The 12,140-nt window shown below is 40.4% G+C and overlaps 1 protein-coding gene across 9 annotated transcripts in view; it reads left to right on the top strand.

Annotated features, from left to right (window-relative positions):
* IRAG1 (inositol 1,4,5-triphosphate receptor associated 1) overlaps positions 1-12,140 on the top strand; it is a 161,096-nt gene that overhangs the window by 128,775 nt on the left and 20,181 nt on the right. For all 9 annotated transcript variants that reach the window (XM_043550135.1, XM_027819501.3, XM_037899811.2 and 6 more), the window contains 4 exons: positions 2,947-2,977; positions 5,646-5,786; positions 8,679-8,810; positions 9,441-9,582. In XM_043550135.1, the coding sequence (XP_043406070.1) occupies positions 2,947-2,977; positions 5,646-5,786; positions 8,679-8,810; positions 9,441-9,582 (446 nt within the window). The remainder of the gene's footprint in view (positions 1-2,946; positions 2,978-5,645; positions 5,787-8,678; positions 8,811-9,440; positions 9,583-12,140) is intronic.

The following is a 12,140-nucleotide window of genomic DNA, read 5'->3' as shown; positions in this document are numbered from 1 at the left end:
TCCTTTGCTTTTGTACCACAATAATCATTAATTGCATTATCATATAATGTTTCTCAGATACTATAGTAGAATCCCATACATTTTTCTACTACTTTTGGTACACACAGATAGCACGTACTCTGTATATTCCAGATCAAAACAATAAAAGTCATGTATACACAAGATGTACAGTGAATTAGGAAGGAAAATCTGTAGAGTTCTTGCCTCATTCATGGCCTATATGGCAAGATACATGTTGCACAGCGGGAGAAAGAATAGTAAAGTTAATAATATTGTGACCAAATTCTGTAGTATGTGGCCTAGTATTTAAAACCATATTTTAATTCATATATACAAGTGGGTAAAGTTAAGGTTATATGGACAGCCTTGACACTGGATTTCCTGATTTTTGAGCACTTCACCAAGCAACCTTAACATTCTCTTTTATATAATTTTTAATGCAGTTTCCATAATCTGGAACAATCTGGCTAAAACCTATTGTCCTGTCCCAAGCAGTGTGAAGAAAGAGTAATTCCTAAAGTATATCTTTTAGCGAAATATCCAATATTGATTTTAAAATTGTCAGTGATGGAGAATCCACCACAATACTTGGTAAACAGTGGATACATCATTTAACTCATTTGAGGTCAACGGAGAATGAATTTAGCCTCAGAGTTTTTGCATAAGTTTTTACAGCTTTGAGTAGTGAAAACCTAAAATGTGTGTAATGTAAAACCAATATTTTACCAAAACTGTGCCTTGATACTTCTGGGCATCTTTGTAGCATATCTGTAATCATGCAAAATACTCCATTGTGACCAGTGCAGCAAACATGCACTGTATAAAACTTCATGTAAGAGAATATTTATTTAGCAAGTGATGCAACTTCAAGATCTTGTAAAGACAAAGGCAATTGAGTAGCCAAGGGCAAAATAATTTAGAGTTGTACTGAGGTAAATGCCTAACAATATTCAGAAAAATAGAATTTGACCACTAATCCACTGAATGAATTCATAAATGACCTTGCACCCGTACTGCATGTTTGCTGGAGTCTCCATGGCCAAATTAAGGAAGTGATATTTCCTGGTCATTGTAACAGTCCTGTAACACTGGCAGATGCTCACACTTTTTACTCCTTCTTTCCAAAATTAATTAACTCCACATCAGCAAAGAAAATGATTTGTTTACAAAGTACAGTGATAAAACAATAAATGAACTTTACTTGCATATACTACAGCAAATCAAAGAGCTTACTACTATTGAACTTGCCAAGAAGTACACATCTGTCCAAAATAACAAACCCTTTCTAATACGAACACTTTGCCCTCCAGCAGGAAATGTCTTTTCCCATATGATAGATGTGCTGGCCTCCCCTTTTTGGAATAGCTATCAGTTCCAGATTTTAATGCTGCTCCACTTCACCAAGAAAATCTCTTGCTCGTAAATGACAGACAGGCTAACTTCTCTTTGGGATAAACACGCTATACAAAATGCGAATAACATTCGAATATGCTGAGAAATGTATTGCCCATACAGTACCTACTATACATGCCAACCACTTCTTCCATCGTTAGCATCCCAACCTGTAGGTGAAAGAAGCCCTGCCACTCCTTTCAGGTATTTCCTTTGTTTGTTCACTTATGCAAACACTCTGGGTAGCATTCAAAAGTGTCAAAACAATTGCAGGGGATAAAAATTCTCTAACTCACTGGTAATGTGGACACGGCTACTAATCATGCCTGCCTATAATCTAACAGGCTTACCTAAATCAGCTCCTGTGTAGTATTTTGTGGAATCAAATTTGTTATCACTTCCTACTTCTCATGCCGATATTCATCATCCTTGTAGCAAACTCCGCTATATTGTGCTGCAGCTGCCTCCTAGCCAGTTACAACAGACTGTATCTCCACATCTTACTGCATGAAATGTTCATATTTGCACCATTTTTCTTCCTACGGGTTTCTGCTGTTTTCACAATGATTACGTGCCTCCACCTTCTCTTCATGGCTACCATGATGCACCAATCAAAGGGTCATAAGGGACTGCAAGGGTCATATAGTCTAACCCCTTGCCAAGATACAGGATTTGTTGTCTAAACCATCCAAGACAGATGGCTGTCCAGCCTCCTTTTGAAAACCGCCAATGAAGGAGCTTCTATAACCTCCATAATTGCACTGTGCTATAAACTCCCCCTGAAGCTTTGGTATAGGCCACTGTCAGAGACAGGATAATGGGTCAGATGGACCATAGTCTGACCCAGTATGGCAGCTGTTATGTTCTTATGTTACCAGGTGACATCCCAAACCAGCACTGGTTCATTTTCTGATTCCAATCTGGATGCAGATGAAATCCAGTAAGAACAGTCATTCTTCCAAGACTCTGTGAGATACATGTATTCTCCAAAAAGAAAAGGAGGACTTGTGGCACCTTAGAGACTAACAAATTTATCTGAGCATAAGCTTTTGTGAACTACAGCTCACTTCATCGGATGCATGCAGTGGATAAATTTGTTAGTGTCTAAGGTGCCACAATTCTCCTTTTCTTCTTGCAGATTCAGACTAACACGGCTGCTACTCTGAAACCGTGTATTCTACAGTATCAGCCAATGATCACAGTACAACTTCAGTGCTTTGAAACTAATTCTGTCTGCTGATCTGTCTAAGTTTTTATATTGTGTTCACCATACTGCCTGAGCACTTAACAGGAGGAGGATGGGTGGTGATACTGATTCCAGACATAATACATTCAACCATCAGTTGTCCCAGAAGCATCTCCCCCGATTTTTCCTTGCATGTTCATGTTGGTGCAATGTAGTGTTTCTGTACCACCAGCACAGCTCAGTTACAATACATTTCGGTTAGTGCATAAGTACTACTGTCTTGAAATTTAAAGCAGTCACAATTTAGATTTTACCAAAAATGAGTCATTTTTTTAAAAAATGTAATAAATGTTATGTTTTCATTTCAGCTCTCCTCCACTTACTGAAAAAGAAGTTGAGGTAAGTGATTTAGTAAACTCAAGATTCATAGATTTTTTTTTTTCAAGGCCAGAAGCAATCACTGTGATCCTCTGGTCTGACCTCTGCATATCACAGACCATAACTTCTGTGTTGAACAAGAACATTCATTATAGAAAGATATTCAATCTCAATTTAAAAACTTCAAGTGAAGGCAAATCCATCACATCCTTTAATAAATTGCTCCAATGGTTACTCACCTTTGCTGGGTGGGGTTGGGGGTTAAGTGCCTTATTTCTAGTTTGAATTTGTCATGAAAGTTCTTGGCTATGTATAATTCAGATTATGCTCTTAATTCTATATTTTATTTTTTATTTAAAAATTCAGTTATTATGGTACTACTGTGTTTTCCATGCTGCATTGGTTTGTATCTTTTGTAATATGCTGTCAATTTTGAGAAGTGAAAGGATAGCTGGTCTGTTACAGAATAATTTAGCAATTGTCTGTGCTCAGTTAACTGCCATGAATGTGAATGGTTGTGAACGTGAATACCCACCAGCACAAGGATAGTATTGACTCCGGGTATTGTGACACCTTCTTATCACATCTATGCGAAATATAAAGGCCCGGTTTTTCAAGAGTGACCACTGCTTTTACAGTGCCTCAATTTTATAGTACCTAACTTTGGACATTGTAACTTAGAGAGGATGCAGATCACCTTCAACTCTAATCAGCTGTTGTTCAACTATGCGGGAAGGAGGACAGGAAACACTGGATGTGGTTTTATTAGGCCTCAACTTTATTATTATCTGTCTGGGAGTACCTGGCAGATAAAAAGTGTACAGTGCAGGCAATTCCATGATCATTTCAACATATACATATGAGCCTGGGTGGTGGGCAGCCGCCCCTAAGGGACACCTGGACCACGGTGGCCCCGCCCCTTCCCCGAGGCCCCCGCCTGCTGCTGCTGCCACCTACCTACCTGCAGTCCACCTGCCCCACCCCCAGGTCTCCACTACTCGCCACATTGCTTCTCCTTGGGGGCAGGGGAGTACGGAAGGACGCTGCGAGGAAGCAGTGGGCATGCAGGTCTGCCGGGGGAGTGAGGCAGCTTGGCCGGGGACTGGGGCTGCCAGCTCGGTCCTGAGGGGGTGGCTCGGCCCAGCGCTCAGGCAGGGGGTGGGGGAGAGCGGCTCAGTGCTCGGGCAGGGAGCGGACGAGAGCATTTTGGCCCAGTGCTCAGGTGGGGTGGCTCAGCGCTCAGGGTGGGAGGAGGGGCGGCTTGACTCAGCCCAGCATTGGGGCTGGCTCGGGGCAGCTTGACCTGGCACTGGGGCTGGCCCGGGGTGGCTGGGGTGGGTAAGCCAGGGCTCCTCTGGTCAGTGGGGCACTCAGGGCTCCTCCTGTTATTGGCGGGGGGGCGTTCCGGGCTCCGGGGTGCAAGGGGTGGGGCCTGGGGCAGGGACTGGGCCAGCAGGCTAGTAATAGCCTCTCCAAAGTGGGGGTTCACCCACTGCCCATGGGGGGGCTTCCATCAGCCCTCCCCCTTTTCCATCCTGGTCCCCAGGCCACCTGCTCCTGGGACCTTACCATCCCCCCTTCCCCCAGTGAGGGGTAAGGTGGTCTATAAAGGAGAGGAATTGGCACCCTGCCATGCCAGTTACAGGAGCCCTGAATCTCTCGTTTCTGCTCCTTTAAGAAATACGTCCTTTAAATCCTTTACCAATCCATTTATCTGATCACAGTATCACTTCCCTACAGAGTACCTGTGCTGGACAACTGTACAGTGCAGGTAATAACATGATCATTTTAATATATACCAGGGGCCTTCCATCATCCCTCCCAACGCTGTGACCTTATCATCCCTCCCTATTTACATACCTCCTAGGCTTGTCAACCCCAGGGGGTTCACAGCTCCCTGCCACACCCTGTGTTGCAGCATGGCCAACCACACAATTTTTACTCCAGGGAAAAGTTCGAAAATCTGTCCCAAGTTCCTTTTAACCTACCTTAGAGAGGGTGCTCATCGCTTACAACTCCAGTCAGCTGGAAGTGTGGGTTCTCAGCACCTCACAAAATCAGCCCTCATGGGTGTAAAATTTAAACATCGAAAAAATTGAGGCTACTTTTAAGAATATGTCATAAAAGCTTTAGATTTGTGACAAGCAATAATGTATTTGTAAAGAAGGAAATACTCTCAAAACCAGGTTCAAGAAAATGTCAGTTGATAATCTTTTGCTGCCTGCTATATCAGGTGTTTATGTCCCAGATGAAACATTTCTGGTAAATTATGAGTTCATCCCTGGATTTCCTTTGCACAGACTGCCTGTTTAAAAAACTTGGGGACCACTGGGAAAAGTCCAGACAAATAACATAGACATTTGTGATTCTGATACATAATGCTGTTAGGTAGTCTAATTCCTTCATTACATTTGTCATGCTGTGCTGGTATTTCCGAAAACATTGAGGAAAAGAGACACTGCAGCACATTTGCACATAATAACTAATCTCAAAGAGGAAGGTAAAAATAAAATAATCTCCAAAAGATAATGTAATGTCTAATTTTATTGTATGTGTGGGGCCTGATTCTGTGGTCCTTACTTAGGCAAAACTGCCAGTGAAGGCAGGCAAGTCATATCTTACTGGTAATTTCTTTACCAGAATAGAAAGTTCTATTATTACAAATGCCCTTTGTTTCCCCGCCCAACAGACTGTGTTTGTACAACTTTCCTTGGCCTTCAGAAATGATAGTTACACCTTGGAATCTAGAATTAACCAGGCGGAGAGGGAGAGAAATCTTACTGAGGAGAACACGGAGAAGGAACTGGACAACTTTAAAGCAGCCATTATGGTAAGAAAACAGGGATAAATTCTTTTCTCTTTTAAACCAGTAAAACTCCACTGTTGTTAATGCAGATACACCTGCTAATATCAGCTGTGAATTTGATTCACAGACTACATTTTCTACCACTTTTACTTCACTACTTTCACCATGACAGGCAGCCAGTTAGTCAAAGCTTCTAAGAAGGTATCAGAGAAAGATACCTAGGCTTGATTACCCCCAGACTTAGGGCAAAAATTATGTCTATAAAAGCTTGTGGCTTTTATAGACATAATGCCTCCTGGAGCTCCCCAGTCTGCAGAGGAAGTGTAGCTGTTGTGGCCCCCTTTAAGGCGGTGCAACATAATGAGCCAGAGGTGTGGAGAGCATTGTGCTGTCTCTCTCCCCCGCACAAACACTCTTTGGGGAGTAGAAGACCTGTAATTGTGCTCAGCCCCAGTGTCAGAGAAGGGGGCAGGGCACAATGTAAACTCTGACGTGGCTGGGACCACTGCAGGAATGAAGCGTTTCTGGGACTGCAAGGGAGCACTTAGTCATGGAGAGCTGGAGTGGGATCTTATTGTCATTTGGTAATAAACCTAAATGGACAATTTAGGTATGTTATTGAAAGGTGTTAAAGGCAGCTCTCTCTTCAATGGCTTGAAGTTCATGGCTTGACATAAAGCCATACTGGAGATGTTAAAAAGAGGCATGGGAAAGGGAATAGTGAGCTTTCACGGGACCCCTTCAGGGGTCGATGAAATCTCCTCGGTAAAAATATTGTAGTTCCTGGACTCTTTTCCACTTCTTATATAGCTTCCAGGGTGGCTGTTTTCTGCTTCTAATCAAAAATTTGTCAGCTATCAGCAATTACCTTTCTTGTGTCCAACTTTCCAGCTCTCCATGGATTTTGTAACTGAAATGCCAGATAATTTTGAAATATGTGTCAAGTTACAACACACTGCAAAATTCCTTGTGCAATAAAAGCAGCAGAGACCCAGGTACCATGGTGATAGGTACAGTATTAGGTAGACAGAATGATGTACTGATCTGGGGTTGATAAATAGTTAAAAGAACATAAGGCAAGAGTCACCCATTATATTTGGCAAGCAGGGCACATGAAGTTATGAAACTGAAGGAGGATACAATTAAACAAGGATTGTGAAGTTTACATTTTTTCACTGGGATTTCAAAGCTGCATTTGAGGATTATCTGTACCTAAAAATGTGAGGGTTGTATTGCTGCTTTCTCCCCTATTCTTGGCTGTTTAGAGAGCTTTAAGTAAGCAGAGATGATCTATTAAATCTCATGTCTTCATTTATAGTAATCCTTTGTGTACACATACATTTTTATAGCTATTGCATAAGGGCACTTTGAAATGCAGCCTGTCATTTGTAGTCATACAAATATTTTGGTTTAGAATCATTTACTAGCAAGAAATAAAGTAAGGATCATGTTAACAGCACAGGAGAAAAGCAGCTAACTTCCCTTCCTCATTCCAGTTCACATGGCACAATTTGGACTTAAATGGCTACTTTATATAACCTCTGATGATGTGTGTAATTTTTACTAAACAGGGTCTTATTCCAAATATTTTGACCCTCCGATCACCTTAAACAAAGGGACAAAGCCCATGGGAGTTCCTGTATTACACATGGATCATGTTAGGGCCTACGTCTGCACCTTTGGAACTCAGTTGAAGATTGCCTGTTCGTTTCTGTAGGAGCAGGCCCATTGAACAGTGTTGCCAACTCCCATGATTCTTTCAGGAGCTTCATGATATCGATGTTTTACTTAAAGCCCCAGCTCTCGAAGACAACTGATAACATGAGAATCTCATCTTTCATTTTTAAAAAAGGTTTTAGTCCGCATGGTTGCACAAAAAAGCTTGACAATGTAAGCTGAGTGTACCCTAACGTCTCAAAGACCAGCTGGCGCATAAAACTCCCACACACATTGGTTTAAAATCATGAGACTTAAAAAATGGATCTCATGATATTTAGGAGCCCCCTGACTTCATGATTTTTGAATGTTTGGGGTCAGCAATAGTATAAATGTCATATTCATGATGAGAGCTGTAGGTTTTTCTTTCAGGTATAACTACATAAACAAATAAAACTACAAATAAAATCTGAATCACAGATATTCATGTTTATTTCTGATTCAGGGATCCCTTCTGAAGTTACTGCAGCCCTTTGACATTGAAACATGGTATAGAACACAGAAATGAATCCAACACCACAAAAATCTGGCTCTAGAGCTGAATTACCTCAAAGTGTGGGGGATTTGGGCCATTTTTTTAAATACAGTGACAAAGAATTAAATATTACAGAGAACAGCAGTCACTAATTAGGGAAAGAATTCAGCAAAGCATATGAACACATGCTTAACTTTAACTATGTGAGTAATCCCATTGAAATCATGTATTTACGTGCTTTCCTGAATTAGGACCTAATTACCAAAGTGATTTGAGTTAGTATATACAGATATTTCTGATTCATTTCTCACCTGTCCATAGGATTGTTTTCTGGTTTTTGCAGGCAATATTAGAGAAAGTCATGCTGCTTGCTATTGCTCTTTTCCTTTCTGAGTTCTTGGAAAGTTAAGGGTTGATAGCTTATCAAAATGTGAATATATCATAGAAATTAGAAAAGCTGAAGAGACTTGTTGATACCTACCACACTGGCAAGTTCAAGTATTCTTTGGGTTTTGGAAATAGATTTGTAAATGGTCGTTACTATAAAGGGTATATTTCTAAAGTTGTACGTAGGCCTTTAGTAGTGAGACTTCCATTGACTTCAGTGCGAACAGCACTTCAAATGTGCACCCTCTGAATATTTGCCTCTAAAACTCTTAGCCCGTGCTTTGATATTTTGGTGGTTAGCCCATGATTTGATGTTTTGGTGCATTCTTTCATTTCAGTCTTCAGCTGCTTTATGGCATCACTATGAACACAGAGAAACTTGCCAGAAGCTGTTGGAGGATATTGCTGTACTACATCGTTTGGCTGCTAGGCTCTCCAGTCGTGCTGAAATGGTTGGAGCTGTTCGCCAGGTAAGACAGTTTAAAAAATCTCCAGCGTGTTCCTTGATTTCTATACTTTAGCTATCACGTTTTAGATCTTAATGAAAAAAAATAATGTTTCACATAGTTGCACATGTATGCACGTGTGTAAATATATTATGTATCTCATCATGCGATGCATTTACACACACACAATTTTTCTGTAGTGTACTTGGATTTTATCTGTCATGATTGGTTTAAAGCAATTAACATAACTTCAGATAACATGCTGTTGCCCTCAATATGGCATGTGTAGGTAATAGAATGCACACAGCGGGAAACTACCCTTGAAGCCACTCAACATTTGTATGATATATATGATTTTAAATAATAGTTATTTCACATACAAACCAGGTAATTATAGTAACATTTTGTGTATGAGAGTTTGTGTATAAATGTATGATCTGATCATCAAAAATATCAATATCGTCAGTATATGTCCATGTATGTGCTGGGATTCAGGTGTGGAAGATAATTCTATTTAGCCTGAGGAATTCCCAGTCATGAAAGTCCTTTTTGAACAACTGCTCCATAGTCAGCTCTGGCAGAACGTGGCAGACATAGAGATGAATTATTTGTTTAAATAGTATAGGAGTTACCCCTGTATTTCTCTCACTTTAGGAGAAACGTATGTCAAAGGCCACAGAAGTAATGATGCAGTATGTGGAGAATTTGAAGAGAACATATGAAAAGGACCATGCTGAGCTAATGGAGTTTAAGAAACTGGCCAATCAGAATTCTAGCAGAAGTTACAGTTCATCTGGTAAAACAGTGCTTAAAGGCTTGCCTTTAATCACATGGGTTTATAGTGGTACTTATCTTGTAAAATCAGGTATTGTGAACATTCTCAGTTACAGAAGCAGATTTTACAAGGTATCTCCCAACACAGACTTGTGTATAGTATCTGCAAGAGGTTTCAGGCCTGGTTGGATTACCCTATTTTAAGAAAAAAGAAAAGGAGTACTTGTGGCACCTTAGAGACTAACCAATTTATTTGAGCATAAGCTTTCGTGAGCTACAGCTCACTTCATTGGATGCATTCAGCCACTGAATGCATCCGATGAAGTGAGCTGTAGCTCACAAAAGCTTATGCTCAAATAAATTTTAGTCTCTAAGATGCCACAAGTCCTCCTTTTCTTTTTGAGAATACAGACTAACACGGCTGCTACTCTGAAACCTATTTTAAGAGTATCTTTTTGAATTTCCCTTGTATATGACACAAAGCTACTTTATCTAATCCTGCAGTTGCTAGGTGCACACCATTTCCCATGAAAGTCAATGGAAATTTGAGAGATAAGGTGGGTGAGGTAATAGCTTTTATTGCACCAACTTCTGTTGGTGAGAGAGATAAACTTTTGAGCCACACAGAGCTCCTCTCGGGGCTGGAAAAGGTACTCCCAGCATCACAGCAAAATGCAAGGTGGACCAGATCGTTTAGCATAAGTATTAGCACATACTGTAAGGGACCATTCAAGGCAGACTGGCCGGTTAACCCTTCTGCAGTCATAGGACAAAAGGGGGGGTTAGTGGGCTACGGATTGTTGTAATAAGCCATAAATCCAGTGTCTCTTTTAAATCCATGATTTATAGTGTCTTGCAGAGTTATGAATTTAAGCTCCCAGGCTTGTCTTTTGAAAGTGTTGTGCAGGTTTCCTTTGAGGATGAGGACTGATATGTCAGATATTCTGATCGCTTTGTGAAGTGTTCTCTCACAGGTGATAGGGTGATTTTGACTTTTATCATTTTCCTATGTGAGTTCATTCAAGAGTGCAGGGATTGTCTTGTTTCACCCACATAGTTGTTACTGAGGCATTTAGTGCGCTGGAGAGGTACACCACATGTTGTGGTAAATATGGCTGCACATTTTCCATCTGTTCTGGTAGGGTCTGATGCCACTTGGAGTTGGTGGTCCTGGTCTGTGGAGAGCTTGCTTCTGATTATGAGCTTGGAAATGACTGTTGGAAGGCCAGAAGTGGGTCGGGGGTTCAGGAAAGATTTTTTTCAGGATGGGGTCCCCATCGAGTATGGGTTGTATTTGTTTGATGATACACAGTTTGGGGTGAAAGGTGACAGCTAGGGGTGTGTGGTTGGAGGGGGTTTTATTTCTCTATTGAAGCAGATTCTCTCAGGGTACTTGGGTTGCCCATTCCATGATGCTATCTGCTTCTCTGGTGGAGTGTCGTTGTTTGGTGATGGCAGTTTTAAGGTGTGTTAAAGGTGTATATCCCTCCTGAACTTCATCCTCAGAGTATATTCCATAGTATCTGAGTATCTGCCTGTGGATTACAGATTTCTTAGTGTGTTTGGGGTGGTTACTGGATCTATGAAGGAAGGTGTGGTGATCTGTGGGTTTCTTGTACATGGTTGTCTGTAGGGTTCCATTGTTGAAGCTGATTATAGTGTTCAGGAAATTGATGCTAGAGTGGGAGTGTTCCACACCAACAACAACCCATCCATTAAACTGTCTCCAGAACACTTCCACACTAGCATCAACTTCCTGGACACCACAATCAGCTTCAACAGTGGTGCAATATGTATAGTATGTGAAGCTGAACTAGTTTAAGAAATAAATAGGCACTGACTACATTGAAATAAATTTAAATACTTGAAGAACTGATGATGCATGGGAAACTTTTAAAAACATTCTGTTTGGAAACAATTCTGTTTCTACTATCTGTATTAAACATTTTATCTGAGCATTCTTTACTACTAAGAATATTTGCATGAAAACAGGATCTTTGTTTCTTGAGAGAGCTCATATAAATGGTCTTCATTATAAAGAGCATGAGAAAAGAAATACAGGAAGTCTATGATAGAAGCAATATTACTTCTAAATGGAACATTTTTAATAGTTTCCAAAAGATATCAGTCACTTTTAAAAAACAAAACACTGGATATTTAACATCTTTATAAAATCTTGTATGTATAGAATTGTTTTATGGTTGTCTCTAGGATCACAGGTTTGGCTGTTTGTTAAATATTCATTTGCACATGCTCTTGCATGTGTTTAGAGTTCACTTTCAGCAGACGTCAGCTCTGCAAAGCTGCTATGTCTCCTTAAAGTGGATTATGAAAGCTTTTGTGCAATGCCTATGCAATACATTTTATATTTTATCAGCTAGATTTACTAACTACAGTTATTCTAGATGATTGTTAATTATCCAAGTATGATAGGGCCAAATGATTATATTTAATTGCATTACTTGCATGGATGCTTATTTTTGCCTGTTTTCTATAGGACTTCCTCAGAAGTAAAATGTGATGAAAAGGAATTTATTCCAGTAGGCAAAATTTTTAAAAAAGTTGGTACTTCTTTGCTGT

The sequence above is a fragment of the Chelonia mydas genome, chromosome 6, assembly GCF_015237465.2.
Source record: "Chelonia mydas isolate rCheMyd1 chromosome 6, rCheMyd1.pri.v2, whole genome shotgun sequence".
NCBI classification, from domain to species: Eukaryota; Metazoa; Chordata; order Testudines; family Cheloniidae; genus Chelonia; species Chelonia mydas.
This window is presented reverse-complemented; position numbering and strand designations above follow the sequence as displayed.